Raw genomic sequence first — 25,633 nt, 5'->3', positions numbered from 1 at the left:
AGGGGACGATGTCGTTCGGCGTTAGGCGAGCGCCATCTTTCTCCAAACCCGTTCGTTCGTCCCTACACTTTTCGCAGACAAAAAATCTGTAGAGGGCATCATCTTTCGGCGACGCGCAGTATAGGCACCGCGGGTCCATCGCCTTGCCCATTTTATGTAGATATGCGCGGAAGTATCTGTGATCAGTCAGGAGCTGGGCAAGGTAAAAGTTTCTAGGGTAAGGTAAGATCTGCTCACTAGCCTCCTCATTGGCCTTTGCATGGACAAGGTCCTCCTTTCTTTGGCTCTTGAGCAAGGAGATCAATTGGTATTACCCCCGCCACTACTAGGGCGGCCGGCTCCAAGACCGTGCGGAATGAGCTTGCGATAGATTTTATATCGCAGCAAATCGGTCCAGACCTCTGCGCCGTATAACATAATGGACTCCGCAGTCCGCAGCAACAGAGTTGCCAATGTTGGCCATCACCCTGCTCAGGGTCGCCGTCACTACGGCTGCTTTGTCTGCTGCCTTCCGTATATGTTCTCTGAAGTTGAGCTTAGTATCCAGCATCACCCCCAGATACTTAACTGTTGGTTTTGTCCGCACTGTCAACTCTCCGATTTTTACCTCTTGTATTTTTGTTTGATGATGATGATGATTTAAAATCGGTTGATAATAACAATTAGTACCATAAACCAAAAATAACAGTTAGTACCATAAACTCTATCTACAAAAATTCTTTGCGACGTGTAGCAGCATCAATTATTTATGAAATAACTTAAAATTTGTGAAGTCAATAGTTCTTATTTATCCCAATCATTATTATTTTATGATGACGTGGCTAATTAATTCACGATTTTGAATGTTTTAAAAAATATTGACTAAAATTAAATCTCAAATATCTGAAAATCTAATAAAGCTGATGAGTGGCTCAAAGAACATGATTAAGTAGTACACTTAACTTGCGAAGATTAATAAACTCATATGAACACACGGTGTAAGATAAAGAGGTGAACCGACTGCCCCCCACTCTTTGTGACAGTTATTGAAGCCCTTCGCTTCGGCTCCGTGTGGCGGCGCCACAGAAACAGTGGACTAGATGATACACACCTACAGTCAGCGCTTGAACACGTGCGTTTGTGTGAGTGCGCTACTCACCGATGCGGTCCGCCTTGCTTGCGGGTGTGGATACACTACAGTTTCTGTCGGGCGTATTGGCGCGCGGCAGAAATGCGTATGAATTTTTACTGATTTTAATTACATCTGCCTTTTTCTAACAATAAAATATTTATATCATGTAATTCTATCTAGTAATATGTATATTTTATCCACACATTTAACACTTTATTGAAATGATGTTACAGAAAACGTCAATATCCAATGGGTTACTTGATGGATATCATATAAGTGCAAATTATATTAATATTATAACAAAAGTAATTATTTGCAAGTACTACATTGCATTATCAATACCAATGATTCATAGTTTAGTATTTACTAACCCTAACTCATGAATTCCCTATGCCATGCTGAAAAGCGCCAACATTATCGACAATACATGTAACATTTGTACTAAACAAAAATCCCAAGCTATAGCTTAAACTTTAGCTCAAACTCAAACCCAATTACAATAAAAGCCCCCACAGGGGGGCGATGATCATATGCAACTTTCAACATTGTGTAAGTAACCATGTCAGTGGCTGTGGTGGCTAAGGCGCTGCGCTATCGTTCGTTGTGCTGGAGTTCGAATCCAGATCTCAGAATTTTTTTTTCTTACATCAAGAAACGTATTTATTACACCAAATTTCATTAATTTACAATTGATTATTATTATTGTAATTTACGCATTTATGTTAAATTAAAAAGTACGTAGCTACTGTAAATCTTCAACTCACTCAATTATAACTAATTTATTGAAACATTTTGCATGAAACTAAATATGAATTAGCAAATAACTACAAATAACTGTTGTTGTATCAAGTTTTGAATAAGCCTTTTTATTCATTAAAATGTCATTAATTATTATACAATTTAGCAATTTTTTCTTTTCTTGGCTTACTTTTTTAACTTCTCTGTTTTTTAATCTAGCATATTGACGCATTCTCATTGTTATATAATAAACTATGCAGTAAGCCATCACGTCGTATTTGTGTTCAGTACATGGAAACGTAAATTGAAAATTACTGTTTAAAACATTTTCTACAACTGAATCATAAATATTAGGAGATTGCAAATGATTTTGAAAAAATGATTCAATCATTTGAAATAATCTAAATAGATTGATGTTTGGATTAACTAATCCGCCTTTTGATTTTTACGTTGACTAGTTCCGTTTCGGCATAACTCTCAATTAGATTTTCGTGTGATGATTGAAAAGCTGATTTCCACGCGTCACATTTGGATGATTTAAACATTTTTCTTGCTATGAAACCTGTTACATAATATATTATGCAGTCTTTAACGGCATCCATTTTATAATCATTTTCAATTATTTGATCACATTCCCATTCACTGTCTGCTATTAAGCCGTCAATCCTACTTTTTAATGTTTTAATGTGCTTCTTTCTGTAACAATTCTAAATAGTATATTTAAAAAGAACTGTGAAAGATAATGTATGTCTATATGTACATAACGTTACTTTTATATTTGTAAACAAAAATTAACATCAAGCTTTTTAACAAAATTTACTGATCATATCTGTAAATATTCTTGCCTATAACTTTTCGTGCTGTCGTTAAAAATTGCTTGAAAATCATCCAATGTTATTGTTGGTGCTTTTTCTGTTTCCCTCACGGTGCAATTGCCATATTCAGGCAGTCTTAATATTTTGTACACCGAAAGCAGATGATAAAGTTGCATGAATGTTGGAAATGTCGGGTGATCATTTTGACATCCGGCTTGACGTATAATACCGAAGAATTGCTAAAAATAAATTGAATAATGCATTTTTATAATTTTACTCGATGCAATACGGACTTTCTTTATGAAACACATGTTTTTATTATTAGTTATTAAATAATAAGCTTCTTTATACTAACTTCTAGGCAATCTTGGTTCATTTTATTAGTTAAGACGTATTTAAAATCACAATATTCTAATAAATAAATCGTTAATTGCAAAGAAGAATGCAACGTCACTCGGAGACCTTCTGCAATTGATGCAGTTAAAAAGTCATCATCGCTTTCTTTTTCACGTTCCCACATATCAAGACAAGTTATAGCTTCTCGAAGAGTCTGGAATGTATGAATTATTTATTAATGAAATATTTAATTTTACACGCTTTGCTGTTTTTTCGGATACCTTCTTTAGGGTGAGATCTGTTTAAAGCATCGAAAAAATTATTTATTTTCAATGTGAATAATACTGTAATCCTGCACTTACAGAGTTACTAAAGATCTAAGATAGCATTAAATAAAATAATAATATAATAATAATGATTAAGGACTCTAATGCTCCTTATATTTTTAAACTATAGGAATATAATAATCTCTACGAGCAGAGCTTGTAGAGATCTATTCCTATAGTTTGAAATATTAGTACTTCATTTATAAATAAAATATAGCAAAAGACAGGTCAAAATAATATAAAATATTACCTAAGTTGCCAGAGAAACTCTCATTTTCATAGCATGTACTAGTTTGATGTGATTCTCTGTTAATTTTGGACATACTCTGAGATTACTTTGAATATCACGATAATATAGAGCTTCATAAAAAGCCCACTTGACAGAACCACCACTGATTTTCTGTTAGATTAGGCGACAGTGTCTTTAACTTCTCATCAAAATTTATTTGCTGGACATTCATAATTCGTGCATGCACCATATTTAATTCTTTTGTGAGGTCACGCAGTTTACGCTCTTTTCGTGTTAGACGCTGTTTAATTACACGTTTATTATTGCACATTTCTTTTATAGTATTTTTGACAGCTTCAGGAGCATATCTATTTGTGCGCAGCTTTTTTATTTTTTGTCGATGCTGATTCTGCGATAAAAGTTTATATAACGTCGAGCAATGTGAGCAGACACTTCCAGTACTCAGAATTATTGGGCATTTATTATGGCTCCATCTCTCATCATCTTTATATGCAGTTCTAACATTAACATTTTTGAAGTAATTTATTGATGGCCCTCCTTGACAAGAATTTAAAGCATCAATCTCATTCAAAAAATTTTGGAAATCCTGAATAGTTTCAGGTTTCTTTTCAAAGAAATTTGTATCCATATTTTTTATATTTATTCTTATCTGGAGTCTGGAATCGTTGTGAACAATAACCTACAATTAAAAAGAAATAACAGTAGAATGTCTGAATTTGTTACTATTGTAGTGTAAATAAAAAAATTAATAGAAGAGATAAACGAATTTGTTGTGTATCATTTGGCATTTACCTGTTTTTTAAAAATAGGAATAACATTGCCACTTCCAGACGGGCTGGGTATCGTATTGATCATCGAATATATTATTATTTTCTTCTCAATAGAGTGACTGCACGCCCATTAAGAATTTGTATATTGCATGCTGTCTTTCTCTTGTACAAGCAAAAAATACAATCCTTCTTTCATGCACTTCGTCATTAGATATATTTACATTTTCTGAAGGTGCATCCTACAAAGTAAACAATACTACAGATCATCTAGTGTTAATGTACCTAAAGTTTATGTGTATAGAAAAACATGTATGTACACATAAGTACCTACACATACCGTTCAATGTAACTTTGAATATCCCGCCCGTCGGCCATGACACTTTCCATGTATTTCTGTGGCGGTCCCCTCCTACCACCACATGCAGCCTGACGCGCCGGACGCGCCGAGCGGAGCAACACAACGTGGCGAGCGCGAGGGGAGCTTAGAAGCTTTGTCACTTTCGTGAATCAGTTACGGCCTGGGCGCCGGGTCGAACAGACCTAGTCATCCTGTAAATAAATAATTATAATCTAGTTGCAATCAGCTCTCAGCATTGTCTTTATTCTTTGTACCTGGTCCGTTCGCCTTTCCCTACCTTATCTCCTATTAGCGAGTGTAGAAGATAGAGATTTAACCTAACCATGCTAATTCTCTAAATTTCTTATATATGAAGTGTCATTGCCGACGGGCAGGATACTTGAAGTTGTATGTAACGGTGTGTACGCACATCATTGCAAATATCGCTTAACTATGATACACATTTAATATTGCATATCAAATTAAAAAAAATTTAAAACATATTTAATTTCTTACTTCAATAAAATTCTTATTTAAACCAGATGTTTGTTTAAATTTAATGATGATGGCATATCCTGCAACATAGAAAAAATATTCTTTAATTTAATATGTGCATATACATCTATACATACTAATAATTAAAATTAGTGTTAATTTAAAGGGACTCATAAAGTCAATAGAAAATTCAAAATTTGTGTTGTAATAAAGAGGAAAAAAATTTTCGTTTATAACAAATAATTCTGTTAAATAATTAAAATCCACCATATATGCCTTCTTTTATACAATTATGTATTATTTTACAGTTGAAAATTTTATACAACAATTTCACGAGTAAAAACTGTCAGGAATATAAAAAATAACATTATTACAACTTTTTTCCTCATTAAATCGACTTTCCGACCCCCTTACGTATAAAAAAAATTGATAATGTATGCGTCTGTAAGTGTGTGCGCGCGCGTGAGTGTGTACGTTCATATGCGCGCCTGAATTCTATACTATTAATCGTACCGTACATCTATTAAACTAGATACCGTATCTATTGATATATTATTTTTTATGTAAATAGATTAATACAAAAATGTTAGTGTTTTTACATGTACTTACTTCATTTCCAGCGCTGTCAACGTTTTTTTTCTGTTTTGCAGGGTGAAAGTGTTTTTCACACACATAAGCCGTTGCAGTTATTTTGAAACCTAACCGATAAGACCATTTATTTCTTTCATCGACACTATCCGGATCACTAAAAAGCGTTGTTTTTGTTTTTCCGGATTGACAGCCTTTTACACTGCAGCGTCTTCCCATTTTAATTAAACTTTAAAATACAAGATATCACTGAAACAGTGGAGGAAATAAAAAAATACCTATTAATCAATGTGATTAAATTTATAAAACTTTATAAAAACGATAACTTTGAGAGCTTCAAATATTCACAGTACAAAGAATTATAGACTGTAGTCTAATGCAGACAAGAATTGGCACTGATGTGTATCTTGTTTTGACGAACGTCAATGCCTTTCTGAGCAGTTACTGTACACACGGCGAATTCAAAACTGTGCAGACTTGAAATCTTGTCCTATAACTCCACAAATTTGCGCGTGCCGTATCATGTGCGCGCGCGCGCGCGTATATATATATATATATATATATATATATATATATATATATATATATATGACGTTTCACGTCAACAGAACCATCAGTGCACCCAAAATTTGGGTTAACGTAACAAGACGTTTGAGGTCTCAAAATGATCGTCTGGTCAAGGGCTTTTGAAAAAGTTCTGTCCTTTTCAAAAATCCAATGTGGCGCATAAAATATGGAGCCTGAAACCCACGTTTTCATAGCACATTCAACAAAAACAATAGTAAAAATCTTCTAATTTGTGAAATATCCCACCAAAAAGCATGTACAACTCATGATAGGACATATTATTGACAATGCTGACGGAATTCCAAAATCAAAAATGACGGATCCAAAATGGCGGACATTATACCACCACCAAACCAATTTTACCGCAACAAATGATTTTAGATCACTTTAAAGTATCGATATGAGGGTTTTTGGGTCCACTGCACCTTATTTTAACCTCGAAATTTCAAAATTCAATATGGCCAATATAAACTGGCGGATATTTGTCATAACCCACGCGCAGGCTCTCTCGCGAAAAGCCCCTGCTATCGCGCAACCCGCCGAACACGCCACGCACGCTGCAGCGCTTATCACCGCGGCGCTAGTACCGCGGCGCGCCGCTAGGCGGCTGCGCATTACCCACAAGTGGAGTAGCGTCGTGGAGGGCACATAAGGAGCCCGGGTCCAGCGCTGTACCTCGCCCCTCTTCCAACAGCCTAATGCTGCAAGTACACGGCTCGTGTCCAATGACAACTTGTGCAAAGACTTCAGCAAATAAAACTGTTTTGTGGCAAAGGAATTTATTGCTTTCAAGTGATTTATTTCATCCCTCTTTTTTACCTACACCCCCAACCCCTTCCCATGTTTAGCAACCCATAGAAAGGAATATTTTCTTCAAGGAATGCTTTCTTCATCGGCGACTTTTTCTCCAACAGTTTTTTTCAGGATAGTTGGTGAGCAAGTCCATCATCGGCTTTATTCATAGGCGACTTTTTCTCCAACAGTCCTTTTTAGGATAGTTAATAGGTACATTAATAGATACATTGGCGACTTCTTCTTCAACATCCTTTTTAAGACAGTTGTTGAGTAAGTCTTACTTTATCGGCAACTCCTTGTTCAACTGTACTAGCCGTAATTTTGTTATTTCTAACATTTTTTTTTTGTTTTGGTTGTGCTTTCTCATATCCTACAACAATGTCTTGTCCTGCGAAAAAATATCGTATCGATAGATGCGTTAATCCATTTGATATTAATACAGGACACAGCAAATCTCTTAGGAAGATCTCCAAAGAATTTCAAGATGTCTATCCTGATTATCCAACATGATACATGATTTGTGATACATGTAGAAAATCCTTTTACAAACTACATGATTTGTCATCTCCAAACGTCAGTATGAGTGTTGATTTTGAATCGGAGACTGACTCACCTTCGGTTTCAAACACGGATGCACCTATGCAAGATGATCTTACAGATATTTTAACTGGACTTAAAAACAAATTCCAATCCCTGCCGGAGAACGATCCATTACGTGTCAGTATTCTTACTATTTTGCCCGAACACTGGGCAATACGTAAAATTATGAACCAATTTGGTGTGTCTCACACAATGGCTCGTAAAGCAAAACAGTTAAGAGAATCAGATGGAGTTTTGGCTTCTCCTGTTGCAAAACGTGGAAAAACATTACATGCAGAAACTACTCAGAAAGTTGAAGATTTTTACGAAAATGATCTTAATAGCAGAATTATGCCAAATAAAAAAGATACCGTAAGTATTTATTTATATGGTGAAAAAATAAAAGTGCAGAAGAGATTATTACTTACTGATATTAAGAACCTTCATAATCAATTTAAAGAACAGTTTCCTGAACATCCGATTGGGCTTACCAAGTTTGCGGAACTGAGACCAAAATGTTGTGTCTGCAGGATCCTCTGGTACACATAATGTATGTGTATGTACGATACACCAAAATTTCAAAGCGATGATTGACGCAGTAAATATAGAAAAAATCTCAAACAATATTCTGAAGAATTATAAAGATTGTTTGAATTTCGTTCTATGTGAGGATCCCAAACCAAGTTGTTATTTGAATGAATGCAAATTTTGTCCGGACATTCAAAAGTTTTCTAATTACGTTGAGAACATTATGGATGAGCACAATATTGATCAAGTCATCTTCAGCACGTGGCAATCAACCGATAGATACACTTTGATAAAATGCCTAACATCGCAAGAATTTATTGAAACTTTATGTTCTAGCCTAGAAAAGTTGTTACCTCATCACTTCATCGCTAAGGAACAATCAAAGTTTATTTCTGGGAAGAAAAATAATCTTTCAGATGAAGAGGTTCTTGCTCAATTGGATTTTGCTGAGAACTATGCTTTTACAGCCCAAGATGCTGCACAGGCATTTCATTTTAATAATGATCAAAGTACGATTGTTCCTGCTGTTGTTTATTATAAATCTGAAGGCAAGCTAAAGCATTTCAGTACAGTATCTATGTCCGACTGTACTACTCATGATGCCACTGCAGTATACATAATGCAGCAAAAGCTTATACCTGAAATTCGCAAGGTTTGTCCCACAGTAAAAAAGGTAATATATGCTACTGATAGTGATAAACAGCATTTTAAAAATCGTTATCAAATGAGTAGTTTAATGAGTCATAAGAGAGATTTTGGCGTTGATGCTGAATGACACTGTTTTGCAACAGCACACGGAAAAGGTAGTTGCGATGGAGTTGGAGCGATAGTAAAGAGGGAAGCTACAAGAGCGAGCTTACAAGCTGCAAAAAATAAAGCAATTCTAGATGTTAAAGCTCTTTATTCATGGGTTAATGGGCGATCATTCAATATAAAATTTTTCTTATACACCAAAAAAGATCACGAACAAACTCGTCAATTCCTAACAAAGAGATTTAAAAACTGTCCACCTGTCACAAACATACAAATGGGGCATAGATTTATCCCAGAAAATAATGAAACGTTGAAAGTCATGCATTACTCAAATGCCAATGAACTTAGGAACAGAGTAATTTATGATATCGGCGAAAGCTATTTATCACCAGTAAAAACTCCACGAACGAGGAGCCAGAATTGATAAGAGTGCACAAAATGTCATTAAAGATTGATTCATTTGGCTAAATTATATATTTTTTTCATCCACGCAGGCATATACATATACACAGAACAATAGAAAAATGTAAGTGCAAAAACCGCAGACAGATAATTCTAAATCTAATAGACCGTAAAAATATAAGATTCATGTGCACAAATACTGATTCCGATAATATATTTATAACCATTTACCTCACAAACCCCCATATCGATACTTTAAAGTGATCTAAAATCATTTGTTGCGGTAAAATTGGTTTGGTGGTGGTATAATGTCCGCCATTTTGGATCCACCATTTCGAATTTTGAAATGTCAAGGTTAAAATAAGATTCAGTGACCCTGAAAACCCCCATATCGATACTTTAAACTGATCAAAAATCATTTGTTGCGGTAAAATGGGTTTGGTGGAGGTATAACGTCCACCATTTTGATTCCGCCATTTTTGATTTTGGAATTCCATCAGCATTGTCAATAATATGTCCTATCATGAGTTGTACATGCTTTTTGGTGGGATATTTCACAAATTAGAAGATTTTTACTATTGTTTTTGTTGAATATGCTATGAAAACGTGGGTTTCAGGCTCCATATTTTATGCGCAACATTGGATTTTTGAAAAGGCCAGAACTTTTTCAAAAGCCCTTGACCAGACGATCATTTTGAGACCTCAAACGTCTTGTTAGGTTAACCCAAATTTTGGGTGCACTGATGGTCCGGTTGACCTGAAACGTCCCATATATAGTTATGTATCTAGATATTTATCAATTTTTTCATTTTCTTTTGCTTAAAGTATCGATTTCTTCATGATAATTAGAACATGCAATAAATTGATGTGCCCTTAACTCTATTATACATTAGAATAATAACACATCCCCACAATAAAAAAAAATTGTAAGTCCCAAAAACTTGACCACGGTACTTATATGTTTTTGGGATCGCTGAATCCGAATCCAGGGTCATTTTAACCCCATCAGATCTTAACTCAAGGTCAAATTATCAAAATACATTAAGAAAAGACTAAACCATGGTATCTTGGGGTTTTTGGGGTCGCTGAATGCGAATCCGGGGTCAGTTTAACCCCATCAGAACGTTCTCAAGGTCAGTTGAAGGTCAAATTATCGAAATACATGAAAAATACACTAAAACCATGGTATCTTGGGATTTTTTCGGGCGCTGAATCCGAATCCGGGCTTATTACAACCCTATCAGGTCATGGTCAAGGTCAGTTGAAGGTCAAATCATAATTATTCATAAAAAGTAAAATCAAACCATGACATTTAGGGGTTTTTGGGGTCGCTGAATCCGAATCCAGGGTCAGTATAGTCCCATAAGGTTATATTTATGGTCAGTTCAAGGTTAGTTCAAGGTCATGGACGTAAAGAGAGTGAAAAAAATAGTTATAAACTGAAACAATGCAAAAGGTAATGTAAACCATAAAGCAAAGAATAATATATATGCAAGTACAATCGTATCCTTTAAAACTATATCATAGTTTGCTGCTCCTTCATTTGCTTTAAATTTGTTAGAAGTATATGCAATTCAATAAAATACCCGTAAAAATATTAAGCCCATTACTCTTTTTTATGGTAACGAACTATTTTATTGTCAAATGATCTACGAAGTGGATTACGCTTCCGCTTCTCCGATGTTGATGGTAGATCTCTTTTTAACGTTCAACAGTAATCTGCTAACATATTTACGTCCCATCTTCCTTGGTACCTGCGCTCCCAAAAACATATAAGTACCGTGGTCAAGTTTTTGGGACTTACAATTTTTTTTGATTGTGGGGCTGTGTAATCAATCTTAAATTAATGAAATTTGGTGTAATAAATAAGTTCCTTGAAGTGAGAAAAAAAAAATTCCGAGATCTGGATTCGAACTCCAGCATAACAAACGATAGCGCAGCACCTTAGCCACCACAGCCACTGACATCGTTATTAATACGATGTTGAAAGTTGCATATGATCATCGCCCCCCTGTGGGGGCTTTTATTGTAATTGGGTTTAAGTTTGAGATAAAGTTTATGAGAGGATGAGTAAATAAAAATAGAATTCAAGATATAGACAAAGGTTAAACAAGAGAAAAAATAGAAAGATAGCAAAGGTAGAGATCGCGACAGACATAGAAACAATTAAAATGCAATAATTTGTAGAGCTGTCGATTTAAATGAAACATTTTAGAAATACAGATTCAGAGATCGGAAATAGAGATGAAACCTGAAAAGAAAGATAGATAGGCAATTCGGGATCAAGATGGTGATAAAGAAAATAATTAGACATGAAGAAAAAGAATCAGGTTATAAGTTTGAGATAGAATTACAATCAGATTTCGGGATATCGATGGCTTTCGTAATAGACTCAGAAATAAAAGTACAGATGAAGATGAGTAATAGGGATAAAGTATGAAACACAAAAGGCGTCCTTATAAAGTAAGAAATACAAAAGGCATCCATACTTCTGAAGGTGCGCGTAAAAGTTTAGGTTACAGATAGAGATAAATTATCAGAGGTTTGGGTAGCAATAAAGATAGAACTACATATGTAGTGCTATCTTTATCGCTGGGTTTCTAAAAGGGTAGAAATATACACGAGTTGTTTCACAGGGTACTCAGCGCAGTCTCAGGGAACGGTGCTGTCCGTTTCTTAGTGGAAGCCAGCAACTCGACCTGTACGCATCAACTTTTGTTAGACCGCAGCGTTCCCTGCCATGAATGTTTGTAGCTGCCATATACAGGGGCAACTGCTGTACCTGGCACTGAGCGCTACGGTCCCTCTCTACGAAGAGCATTGGGCTTTCATACTAATGATGTTGTAGGTACAGCTGCGATCAGAAATTCTCCGTGTAGATCCACATAGAAAGTTTTAAAAAAACATAGAGGCAGTGGACCGGGTGTCAAAAAGAAATTAATAATAAAGAAATAAAGACGAAAATTGAAATTTACATAGGGATAGTAATACCCGCGTCAAAATTGGAATTCGTTAAGAGAGGTCAATGAGATCTACACGAGAGTTTAATGAAATCTATATGAGATCTCATGTAAATCTCATATAATATTTCCAAGTAGGTAGAGAAGAAGTCTCAAAAGATGACAAAATAATAAAAATATAGATTTCAATATAGATGAATTTCAAACTGAAAATGTTAGAATTATATTAAAGATAAGAATAGAATTCACTATAAAGAAAAAGGGAGGACGGAAATATAGGTAAAGACACAAATATGGGTAGAGATGTCGATTCCGATAAAAACTTAAAAAAAAAAAACGTAATGACGAAGATCGGAGATAGATGGGAAATCTGAGAATAAGGTGATAAAGACAGAAATCAGGATAACGATGAAATTGGTGAAAGAATCAGAGTCGTAGATAAATGTATAGGGATATCGATGTAGTCAGAAATAACTATAACATTAGAAATACGTATGAAAAAGAGGACTCATACGGAAGTAGATAGACAAAGTTCAAGATAGAGATACAGGTAAGTCGCTAAAAGTTATAAAAATGTAGATTTGCATAATAAGGAATGCAGGAAAGGAAGACAGAGAGACAATTGGAAACGTAATAGATACGACATTAGAAATTAAACTAGAGATAAAGGTAACGATAGATTATCCTTGAGCGACAAATTAGTTTGAAAATGTATAGTAAGCAGAATTAGAAATCGCGACAAAGATCAACATAGGTAAAGAAACAAAATCGAGAATGAAGATGCAATCTATGAACAAAAAGATAGAGAAAGAAATAGGGATGATCATTTCTCGGGTGGCAAGACATGGTCTATGATACAACGCACTAAATATACAACAAATGTACTGAAAAAAAAATTTCTCTTTCTGTAGATGATGTCCAGGTGTCAGGATGATCCTGAGGTTAACCCATTGTAGTTAAGGTAAATAATATATGGTGCTACATCAAGGGGCGCGGTAGGGCCTTGATGGCAAGTATAAGTTTTTATACACTGTGCCGTCGGGGAGCAGCGCGATCCTATTATACTTTGAATTTGCTATTTAACCTAAATGCGTTTTATTATCTCCAATGATTTCTTGTCTGATATGTCTTAGATGCTTATGTTTGAGTAATGTATCTTAAAGAATTTATTGAGAACTTTCTAATTATCATAATATTTTGCTTCAAAAATGTCTCTTTTAGCAAAATAATTATGATCAAAAATTAATTTGCGATAATTTCTTAAAATTTTCGTCATGTGCAACAATACTAGATACGTCATGATAATAAGTTACAATAAGATTATCTTCAGCAATCAGTGCAATATACTATACTATGTCGCGAATGTCTCCAGAATGTATTAATTATGTGGAACTCTAATAGTAAAAGAATAAGAGAGGTATCCGCTAAGCGTCGCCGTCTTTTACGAAACGAATCACAGTTGCAAACAGCCGAACGCACGGAGTAAGCATCTATCTACACAAAGATTTTTGAGGAAAGAGGACAAGATTTTTCAAACTAGAAGTTGTCTCGTCTTTATCTAGTTTTTCTTGCATCGTTTACAAACGTGCATCAGTGTTTGTTTGAGAGAACAGAGGCACACGCAGCAGCAGAGTACATCCGACCTTGTGTAAGCATAAACATAGCCTAAAACAGTGGTGTTTTGGAGCTGCGCGGTGCGCACAAACTCTTGCGAATCTGTCTATTGTGCGTGATTGTGCATGATTGTGCATGATTGTGCGTTTATTAAAGAACCTTCGCGCTACCGCTAATGTACAATCGACAAAATTAATGTGTCTAATACTCAGGCGCCGAACACCTGCCAAGACTTGACGCAAGCACACGCCTGGACAATCACAAACACGACGTGTGAATCCAGAGAATAAACAACAGCGTGCTCTACATCAGCGAACCTTTTTGTGACCCTTGGTTGATATCGGTGGACTGGAAACTGGGCACCGACCAATCGCTAGACAACGAGAGCACAAAAACGAGTTTGCGACGGAACGTCTGATCCAGTTCGAGGACAAGGAGGAAGCGATAGACGTCAACGAGGAGCCGACGCGGCTCCCATAGATTAACCAACGATGCACCCACACATTTAGAAGAGGAGACGCAGGGTCTATTGTCGACCTGACGTTTGTTAGCAGCAGCCTTAATGTCTCAGTTACTTCACGGACAGTAAGTGAGCACTACACACGTAGTGATCACCAGGCCATAATAATGGAGGTAAGAATATCAAAACAGGGTCCCAGCGCGAGAACAACGACCAATAGAGTTAGTTGAAAAACGAAGGATTATGATAAGATGTTTCTGTTAGCACTAGGAGAAATGCAACTGTATGAAACGGCGAACAGCAAGGCGGAGCAGGTGACAGTAAACATAACCTAAGTACGGGACGCTGCTATGCCTCGAAGAGTGGCATACAGTAGACGACCACCAGTATACTGGTGGAACAAAGAGATTGCGAGTGCACGTAGCGAGTGCCACTGGACCAGAAGACGAGAACTACGGGCAAGGAAGAAATACTATACAACTGGTAAAGACAAGGAAATAGTAGATGCCCGCGGAAAGAAATGAAGGACTCTAAAAGGAAGCTTAAGAAGAAAATCCGCGGAAAACAAACGACGGTGCCTTAAGAAATTACAGGACGAAGTCGAACAAGATTCTTGGGGTTGACCGTATAAAAAAGTAATGAAGAAGATTAAAAGAAGCTACGTGCCTCCACCAAAATGCCCAGAACTATTACACCGGGTAATGACCACACTGTTCTCCAGGCAACTGGGAGAGCCAAGTGTCATAGAAAGAGGTGTGAATGAAGAGGCTATCCTACCGTTCACGATTGAGGAAATGTTAGGCGCCTGCAGAAGGGTAGGAAACAACAAGGCCCCAGGGCCGGATGGCATTCCAAATATTGCATTAAAGCATGCCATTCATGCTCATCCAGAGTTCTTCGTAGACTTGTACAATACATGTCTTGAGGGAACATTCTCCACAAACTGGAAGAAACAGCGACTAGTGCTTCTTCCAAAGGGAAAGAAACCACCCCAAGAGTCCTCATCATACAGACAGCTCTTCATGCTGGATACCCCAGGCAAGATCCCGGAACGCATTATCTGCGTAAGGAAGGATCATTTTATAGAAGGAAAAGGTGGATTAGCGGAATACTAATATGGCTTTAGAAAGAAGCGTTCAACCCTGGACGCAGTTAGTCTAGTGATTGACACTGCACAAACAGCGATAGAGGGGAAAAGATGGAAGGGAGGAAAAAAGAAGTATTGCGTCATAGTTACATTAAATGTCAAGAATGCATTCAATTTGGCCAGATATAGTGAAATACACGAGGCACTCTAGAAGCAGGATGTGCTCTTATATATAAGAAGGATGATGTCGATCAATGTCCGACTACTTGAAGGACAGAATCTTATTATATGACACTGAGGACGGAACCAAGACCGATAAAGTTATAGGAGGCGTCCCCCAAGGGTCAGTACTTGGCCTACCGACTTGTAACATCATGTACGACGGGGTTCTAAAACTACAATTACCTGAAAGAGCAACAGTAGTGGGAATCGCTGACGACATAGTCGTAGTGATAGTAGCGAAACATAAAGAAGAGGTGACAAACATAGCTGAAAAGTCGTATAACAACTCGTATAATACACGAATGGCTAACAGAGACGGATCTGGAACTAACCAGTCAAAAAAACGGAAATTATTCTCATTTCCAGTAGAAAGAAGATGGAGGAAATCACACTGACCGTAAATGGACATGGGATCATTTCTCAACCAACCATCAAATACTTGGACATCGCCATCGATGCAAGACTAAGTTTTCTGGAAGTAGTCAGTGATAAAGCAGCAAAAGTTGGCGCTGCTCTATCGCGATTGATGCCAAATGTAGGAGGGCTAACTCACTGGCTAAGCGTAGGTTACTCTTAGCAAGTGTAACTACATCGATTATGCTATATGAAGCCCCAATATGAGCAGATGCGATGGGGGTGCAATCGTATGCACGAAAGTTGACTACCGCGTATAGGCGAAATGCACTAAGAATGGCGTCCGCTTACCGTACAGTATCGGACGATGCTGTCTGCATTATAGCAGGCATGCCACCTATGACCTTTTAGCGTTGGAAAGAAAGGACGTATTTGAAGCTTAGACACGATCGAATGACAAAAGCCAGAAAGAGATTTGGGATGTCGCAAGAAAGACGATGGCTGAATGGCAAACAAGGTGGGACACTAATGGCAAGGGGAGATGAACTCATCGCCTTATACCAAGGATAGAAGATTGGATTGGAAGAAGACATGGAGAAGTTGACTACTACCTCACGCAGTTTTTGACCGGGCACGGATATTTTCGGGCGTACCTGCATCGGTTCGAACTAGACGATCGTCCAAACTGCCCATATGTTCGGGTGCAACAGAGGATGTTGTGCACGTTGTAAGGAGACAATCGATGCGACTCAAGCACTTTCCGTGATATTCTTCGTACCCTTAGTTACGGTCGCCACCTGCTTGTTACGTACTAGCAGGAAAACTTGTTTATTAATTGATTAATTAAAGTATATCTTTGATAATGACTGCTGCGACATATATTACTGGTTCAGGAATATTGGAGCAAGGTCAATTATGTAGAACACTCTGTTGATTAATATTTAATAAACTTTGGATTTATTTATTTATCTGGTTTAACCATATATCGCGTTGTTGATACGGAGCACAATCACGCTCAGCGTTGACGAGTCTGATCGCTATTAATATTTATGTGCGGAAGCTCTGTTTGCTAGAGCAGTTGATTTGTAATTAACTAGTACGGAGCTGATGCGCTCTTATATACTGTGCTGTTGGTCCAAAGAGTAGATAACATATATGTATCCTCTGGCCTAGGCCATTTGGCATGTGCCGCTAGGTATATGCCATTTGATATTTATCGTTTGGCCTGTGCCGTGTGCCATTTGATACATGCCATTTGGCCTATTTGAGGTTATGTTGGGTCAGGGACTCATCGTCCCCTTACAACGTCATTTGCGAGTGCTCACGATATCAGCAAGAGCGAGAAGAACTTGAGAGTTATCTTCAGACCAGAGCAACTCCTGAGTCGATTATGACGGCGCACTCAGCAACTATGCCGCAGATATTCTCAAGAAAGTCAGAAAGGACGAAGAAGACAGAAGAAGACGAAGAGGCTGAGTATGTACGTGTGTGTGCGACGCAGAAAATAAAGGATGACTATAGCGTTGACGACCACATTAACCAGAAGCGGGCAAAAGCCTTTCCTCCTCCCTTCCCCGCGAAGCATTGCTTGACGCTGGTACCGCGGGGTTTAGGGGCATAGACGATGGAGCTAGGCACCTTAACGAAGGGCCGATAAAGGCAAGGAGGGCGTTTCTTTTTACGGCTGGGTGTTTTTTCACCTAGACATAAGGGCGATGGGTTTAGTCGGTGTCAATCCGACACACGGCTGACATTGGAGATGGGGCTGTTTCTACGACCCCATAAACAAGGTCATGTAATGGTCTTTATAAGATTTTCCCTAATACCTCTTTCTCCAAGAGACAAAAAAAAAACTTCACCAAAAAGTATAAGTATAATTCCATAAGTCTTAACGAAACTCAAAATTTTACTATTACAAAGCTTCCTCTAGGAGTAGGCAGTAGAAATAATGCATTTTGGTTTTGGTTTTATTTCGTTTTCATCCGGTTTTCCGACATATCTTTTGAATAAAAAAAGTTCGATCAATAGTAGTTGCGCATATGGTAGGTGGGTTTATGTATTTTGATTTGGATTTAATTCTGTGGTCTTCCGATATGCTTCTTCATTTTTTTATCGATCTTATGGTTGGCACATGTAGAAATGTGCTACAGAAGTGCCAACTTGGCGATTTTTGAAAAATGGGCTACCTTACAATTCTTACAACTCTAGTTCTAATCTATGGATTATGACAATAGAGATGTAGAATTGAAGATCTGTTTGAGCTTAATCAGTCCATCCGTTTACTTAAAATCTTATTGCACATCACTTGAAATCTACTTAACTTCTAATAGCTACGCATAACTAAACTAATACTTATCCTGTACATTTTTTGTCGATGTTATCACTAGTACCTATTAAAATATAAGTTTGCGTACTAGTCTGTCATATCTGAATACGCATAAACACGTCTGTTGCGGTGCAGATGTATCTGAAAGACTAAAAGTAAAAATAAGTATATTTTTAGATAAAATTATGTTTTAATTATTAATACATTTTCGAAGCTCTTATCTGTTTTGCACCGTAGTCAAAAGACATTTTGTGTGTAATATTCATCATAACCTCAACTGTGATGTTTATGGGAAACATCTAATTGAAAACTTGCAGTGGTTTCTTTTTACACTTAAACTGCAGCTATTATAGAGTCTTGCGCTACTTTCTTACAAACTTTATTTAGTTAATTCTGTACAGCATCGATAGCACTTTGTGCTATGGGCTTATCAATATTCATGATGCTACAAAAGGTAGACACTCTAGCATGCCTATATCTAAGTGCATGCATAGCAATAAGACTTCTCCGTTTCATTTTATGTGCATTACCTTTTGGATTTACTTTTCTACTGAAGTTTATAACGCTTATCTCACCACACTGTTTGCACACAACATCAATTTTACATGCAAGTTCTTGTATCCTTGATTCTCTAAAATACACATTGCCGTGACAGACACTACAACACAAAACCTATTGGTTTCGAATATAAGATGCTGACATCAATTATTTTATTCCTTGTAGAACAAGCATCTAGAATTGTTGAATGTGTTGATTTTTCTTGTAGATTTTGAAAGTCTTAGCCTTTTCTCCACTTGAGCATCCTCGTTACTTCTGACTTTGTGAAATGCTCTTAACCTCTTGTTATTTCTTAGCCAACAGTATTTTTTGTCTAGATAACTACTGACAAATCTTCCTCTGGTACCCTTGTTTCTATTAGCCATTCTACTAATAATAAATACACTTACACTATTTAATTTAATTAATAAATAATTACACGGAAGTATGCAGACATTCGAATATTATGGATAAATTTATGAAGTAAAACTTAATGATGAGAGGAGAAATCGTCACTTTTTCTTGTTCTGATTACCAGTTGTGTTATTAGATAGTATTGTCAATATACTGATCATGTTTCATAGAAGAAATTCGTATTCGTAAAACAAATCTTGCATATACATTTAGAAAAAAAATATTATTTTTTGACAGAACGATTATTATATTTTTATCTTTTTAGATACGTATTTTTTAAATATAAATTACATTGTACATTTCCTTATGATTGTGTTTGAGCATGCGCATGTGTGTGTATGTATGCATATGTGCTTATAAATGATAAACATGTGTAACGGTTGCCAGTGCAATTAACGCACGTTGAGCACGTTACGACGTCTCTCGGGGACAGAATCAACATTCGGTATAATACTTCTGTTGTTACAGCTACTAAAGGCGCAGCATGTGAGAGAGTAAGAGAGACAGAGAGAGAATAAGCATCGAGAGAGATTTAAATTCAGCAACGTACAATGTTGCCACCTGCTCGCACACTGCTGTCAAGAGTTGACAACAGTGTGTCAGAGGGCATAGGTAAATCTGTGCTCGCGCTAGCGAGCCATTCCGAGTCTGTCTTCGCTCCGCTCCGTTTCGCGAATAGACACTCTGCGATTGCGATTATTGTGTGCGAGGGTTGCGAGGTCAACCGAACTGAGGACAATCCGTCCGAGACCATCTTCGCGTGGGTTAGAACGGCCGTGCCGGCCACGTACATCTGTAAGTACTAGTTCTTATCAACTCTCGCTTTCTCGGGCGACTTTAAGCCTCCTCTCTCTCTCTCTCTCACCTCGACTACATGCTGGTAGCTGGCATGCGCCCGTCTGGCGCGCTTGTGCAGCCAAGCACCAATAAACAGTTAATCTAAGTTTTACAATAATCCACGAGTGTCATTGACTTTTCCTCCTTTTGAATCCACGTCCTTAGTACTACTGTTACCGCCGCGTGTTCATACGTCTTTACGTCCGTGCGCGGATAGATTATAGTCGGTAGAATTTAGTGCCTTCTGCACAGCCGACGGAATCGGTGAATAGTAACATAAACAACAAACAACTTAAAATAATAATGACGGCCGAGCTACCGTCATAAATGGCGTCCAACTACAGTGGCAATTGAAGTAAAAAGTACGCGAATTATACAAATTACGATTTGTAAAATAAATCCGTGCGGCGAAAATTCAAATAATCACGTGAGTTTATCACGCAGAGCAGCGAAAAGCCAAACGGCCGAGCGGTATACTTATGTATAGAGCGAAGACGGCCGATCGCGCGGTATTGTTTACATCCGCGCGCGGCAAGCAACTATATAAGACTCGTGAATCGTTGTGGTATGTGTGCGAATGAGACGGACCGCAGAAAACTTGATGTATATGTCCGTTTTCATCAGAATTGAACTGTGCTTTTTTTTTGAGCGTATACGGTTAATTGAGGATCGCACACGACCGTCCGTAATTTGAGATCGTAAATGTTTAAATTTAGTGTTTAGCAACTTAAAATTATCTGCGCATGATTTTTGCGATTACATACGCTCAAAGATTTGATCGTTAAAGCTTGTATTTTCGAGATGATTGTTACACATAAATTTTATGTCTAATGCCACGAAAATTCACACTTATACAGTAATGAAATTTCTATTTTCGGTTGTGCTGTGAGTATTATTTTCGTTTTACCCGTCGAATTAAACGTTCGTAAGTAAGCGTAGTTGTAGTCTCAACTGAGTTTAGTAGTCTCCTAAGCTACTAGTTTTCTTTTGCTTTTACGAATATTCGTGATGATATGCAATTTTTAGACGATTTTCTGTAGGACATAAATAGCTAGTCGGCAGTGAAAATAATTTCTTTGTCGAAATACAAGCGATCGAACATTTTTGCGTCTGAATAAATGTTGTATATAAATTCGAGATTCAAGTACTGTTGTGATAATTTTATTGAGTTGTTCGTTAACATCCGAGGTTGCGGTAAACACGGATCTTAAATACTTAGTGAATTAGGTGTTATCATTGTAACGAAGAGAATAGATTAGAGTATTCCAATTGTAAATATTATCAACACAATCGTGTGAAGCGGCGAATTTGATAGACAGCCGTATACAATAACAGAATAGTCCGATATAGCTCTATCTAATGCGATCTAGCGGTAAACAATAGTCAGCAAAATCGGAAGTTTCTTGCTATCAGCAGACTGCTATTCATCGAATCATTGAAAATTTAGTTTTTGCGTTGTTGCCAAATTTTTTTGTGTACACATCCGTTCGGATATAAGGCTTAAATAAACAGATTTTAATTTGGAAAGTATTTTTTCGGAAGTCGGTCGTGTTAGTATGGATAACTGCATGGCTGAGTAAATCGGAAATTATAGTTGCAATGATAATTTAAAAATAATCTTTGTTGTTTTTCTAAAAAGATCACATTATCATATCTGATCAGCACAGCTGATTACTCAATAATTGAATAATTTGAGGACACGTACCTTAGAGTATTTTTGTTTATTTAGCCAGGCAGAGAAATTTTATCTAAATTATATTACACAAACGCAGAGAAAATTTTTTTCGTGATTCAGATGCTTTAAATTGATAAAAATTGAATCGAAATAAAATAACCGAAAGAGTAGTTTTTTTCTGGTTCGCTAAATTCAGTCAAATTGACAGCTCACTGAAAAACTGGTAATTGGAAACTCAATTCTTTCTACATTATTATATTCATCACCTTCGCGTATTAACTAAGTAATTACGCAAAATGAGTTTAAAATCTAGTAGGTCGTCACAAACAGGTGTAACATTCTCACCAGACAGGGAAGAAGAATGGACTGATACAGACAGCGTACCATCAACGGAGATGATGTCTGAAGATTCGACGTCCGTTTCACCGGATAGATGTGTTTTAGGCGAGGGGGGATCCTCCGACTTAATTGTATCGTCCGATAGTAAAACACATCTGACAGCCTACAGAACTCGGTCGGATGCTCTGAGGGAGATAATCTCAAATCAGTACGAGACCACACTGTCAAAATCTCTCGACTGCCTTAATTTAAAAACAACAGGTTCCAAAGAGGAAAAAGCACAGAAAGTAGTTTATTACCTCGCAGGCGAGTATAGGCCAACGAATTTCACATCCGTAACTATGCTGTACCATTCTTACGACGTAGGAAAATTTCGTCAAGCACGTTGTACGACGTACTTGAAAGGTATCGCTCCGATGATTTAGAGAATCAGCAATCGACAGAGAATTAATACAAGAAACACATCCGATTCCTGTATACCGAGTCTTAGTCGTGCACAAGAATTACCACGCTTTGAGGAACCCGTGGAAGCTAAGGTTGGGAAGCAGAGGAAGTCATGCTAGAGTACCAACGAAACCATTACTGAATTCTTCTACACAAGGGTCGAAGGAAGAGTTGGATAATCCTTGCACCCCCAACCACCATAATTCAATTTGTGAAAATACAATAGTGGCAAATTCACACAACAGGCTCAACTGTCATTGGGACGAACAACAATCATACAATCACAAGAACAAGATACGCTCGACTCTAGGGCAACAGCGGAGACGAATGATGTCGCAGCAGAAAATGTTCTTTCTGCTAGCACGATTTTTGTGCGAGTCTAAAGTTATTAGACAAAAAGTTATTTGCAACCAATTTCATCCAGCGGATGATAGTCGCATGTTATTGCGCTTAGATTGTTATCGCTTGTTCACGGAATTGGAACAGCTGGAGGAGGAAAGATCCTCTGATAACGAAATTGGTTATACTGTACAGATAATCCGATCCGAGATGGCAGAATTTACGTCCGAGGAAGATTCACATCTGTTAAAACTCAGTCCAACATCTAGGCAAGCCACCCGTCCGCTTTTAGGAAGTGGTTAGACGGCCGTACCAACGACTCCACAACTGAAGAGAGAAGATCAAGGAAAATGCGTTTATTCCACTGTAGCGATCATATAGCTCTCGAGCGCGAGACAAGACAATTGAAAAATTAGTTGTAGGACTATTTTTAGAATAGCAATAGTATTCGAGCGACCGCAGCATGATGCGTGCGAACTAATGGTACTCAGGTTAGTAGTCTGCAAACGACGTGGAATAATACGGCAGGTTAGAGTAACCCAAAAATTAAAATCGCTGTACTTAAACTCGCTGGTGATACCAGATAGGCATCAGTACATTGTACCGAGGAAAATGCTTCTAAGCAGGGTTCTCGACAGTGGGGCACGAAAGTAAATTTTAAGGGACTTCACTCGAACCGCTAGCGTCCGTAATTATTATCAATAAGTCCGCGAACTATGAGGAGGGTTACGACCAGTTTCGTACGTCAAATGCACATGGTTGTCGAGATACGAAAGGCATTTATTATTCTCATCGTTTTATAAATCCGTTCGAAGCTTTTCGTGAGTTAATCTAACCGTAGGACACAACAAATGGCAGATATTGTCGCAATTCTTTTCATGGTATGAAATTTATGTTAGACCGTTTAGGATGATGCATGTACGTCCGGTTGAAAAGTGACAAAAACCGTCCATACGTATTCGATCGAGTTAGTCAACCACCGACTTAATAATGAGAAACTTGCTTTGACGAATATAAAACGGGTTATTTGTTCCAGAAGTTAATCTCTCCGTTCCTTTTCGTTTTGCGTTTGACGTTAGGCATAAGTCTGCCGACATTAGTCCGTGTACAAATTCGGTAACGGCCGTGAATGACGTTGTAACAAGCTATAGGAACCCAGAGAGAGAAAGGAGGTAACCCCTCTAACTTGATATACGTTTGTTTGATTCCATATTCTTTTCTTATCATCTTTATTTTTTTTTTTGATTAAATAAAAATAGAATTGTCCTGGATCGCCCGGATAGACGTAGTGATAAGAGCAGGTACACCTGACCGTCTACCCAGCGTCTTGGGGGGAGGGGGGGGGGGTGTTGTAACGGTTGCCAGTGCAATTAACGCACGTTGAGCACGTTACGACGTCTCTCGGGGACAGAATCAACATTCGGTATAATACTTCTGTTGTTACAGCTACTAAAGGCGCAGCATGTGAGAGAGTAAGAGAGACAGAGAGAGAATAAGCATCGAGAGAGATTTAAATTCAGCAACGTACAATGTTGCCACCTGCTCGCACACTGCTGTCAAGAGTTGACAACAGTGTGTCAGACGGCATAGGTAAATCTGTGCTCGCGCTAGCGAGCCATTCCGAGTCTGTCTTCGCTCCGCTCCGTTTCGCGAATAGACACTCTGCGATTGCGATTATTGTGTGCGAGGGTTGCGAGGTCAACCGAACTGAGGACAATCCGTCCGAGACCATCTTCGCGTGGGTTAGAACGGCCGTGCCGGCCACGTACATCTGTAAGTACTAGTTCTTATCAACTCTCGCTTTCTCGGGCGACTTTAAGCCTCCTCTCTCTCTCTCTCTCACCTCGACTACATGCTGGTAGCTGGCATGCGCCCGTCTGGCGCGCTTGTGTAGCCAAGCACCAATAAACAGTTAATCTAAGTTTTACAATAATCCACGAGTGTCATTGACTTTTCCTTCTTTTGAATCCACGTCCTTAGTACTACTGTCACCGCCGCGTGTTCATACGTCTTTACGTCCGTGCGCGGATAGATTATAGTCGGTAGAATTTAGTGCCTTCTGCACAGCCGACGGAATCGGTGAATAGTAACATAAACAACAAACAATTTAAAATAATAATGACGGCCGAGCTACCGTCATACATGTTATAACAAATTTATATAATTTAAAATTTGTTTCAGGACTTGAATGTAATAAACGTGCCATTAATAACAAAGATGCATCTTTACACAAAGATACACAATCAAAGAATACAAAAATAAAACAACATTCTAAACATAATCAAAATTAAAAAAAAAAAAATATAACAGTGAGTATACTTTAATTACTTTCTGCATGAAATAATGCATTAGAAAGCGAAAATACAGTAAGCTATAAAGTTAGTAGTTTCACTGCAGCAAATCTTTTTAGAAATTTAAAAATTTTTAGACCTCCATCAGATTATTTGTATTCCTTTAATAATAACAAATATACTTAAAAAATTTTAATGTTAATATCGCTTTCAGAAATTAGCGTTATGTTGAAATTTAATAATAGAGATTTTCGCACGATTATTTCTTTGCTTAATAATTGCACTCTTGACAATACTCGAAAAGTAGGTTTTTCATCAGTAAATTTAATTGCCAATTTTCTACC

General features: G+C 37.5%; 2 protein-coding genes across 12 annotated transcripts in view; both read right to left on the bottom strand.

Moving 5' to 3' along the window:
• LOC100678509 (nuclear pore complex protein Nup160 homolog) overlaps positions 1-25,633 on the bottom strand; it is a 311,275-nt gene that overhangs the window by 109,142 nt on the left and 176,500 nt on the right. The gene's annotated exons all lie outside the window — the stretch shown is intronic.
• On the bottom strand, positions 2,023-4,243 carry LOC107981263. The gene is made up of 2 exons (XM_031926104.2): positions 3,020-4,243; positions 2,023-2,903 (listed from the first exon to the last, which is right to left on the bottom strand). The coding sequence occupies exons 1-2, from the start codon at positions 3,182-3,184 to the stop codon at positions 2,673-2,675; spliced, it is 396 nt and encodes a 131-aa protein (XP_031781964.1). The 5' UTR covers positions 3,185-4,243; the 3' UTR covers positions 2,023-2,672.

This window comes from Nasonia vitripennis, assembly GCF_009193385.2.
Source record: "Nasonia vitripennis strain AsymCx chromosome 1 unlocalized genomic scaffold, Nvit_psr_1.1 chr1_random0002, whole genome shotgun sequence".
Taxonomy (NCBI): domain Eukaryota; kingdom Metazoa; phylum Arthropoda; class Insecta; order Hymenoptera; family Pteromalidae; genus Nasonia; species Nasonia vitripennis.
The sequence above is the reverse complement of the archived record's forward strand: the minus strand, read 5'-3'. Positions and strand labels throughout refer to the sequence as shown.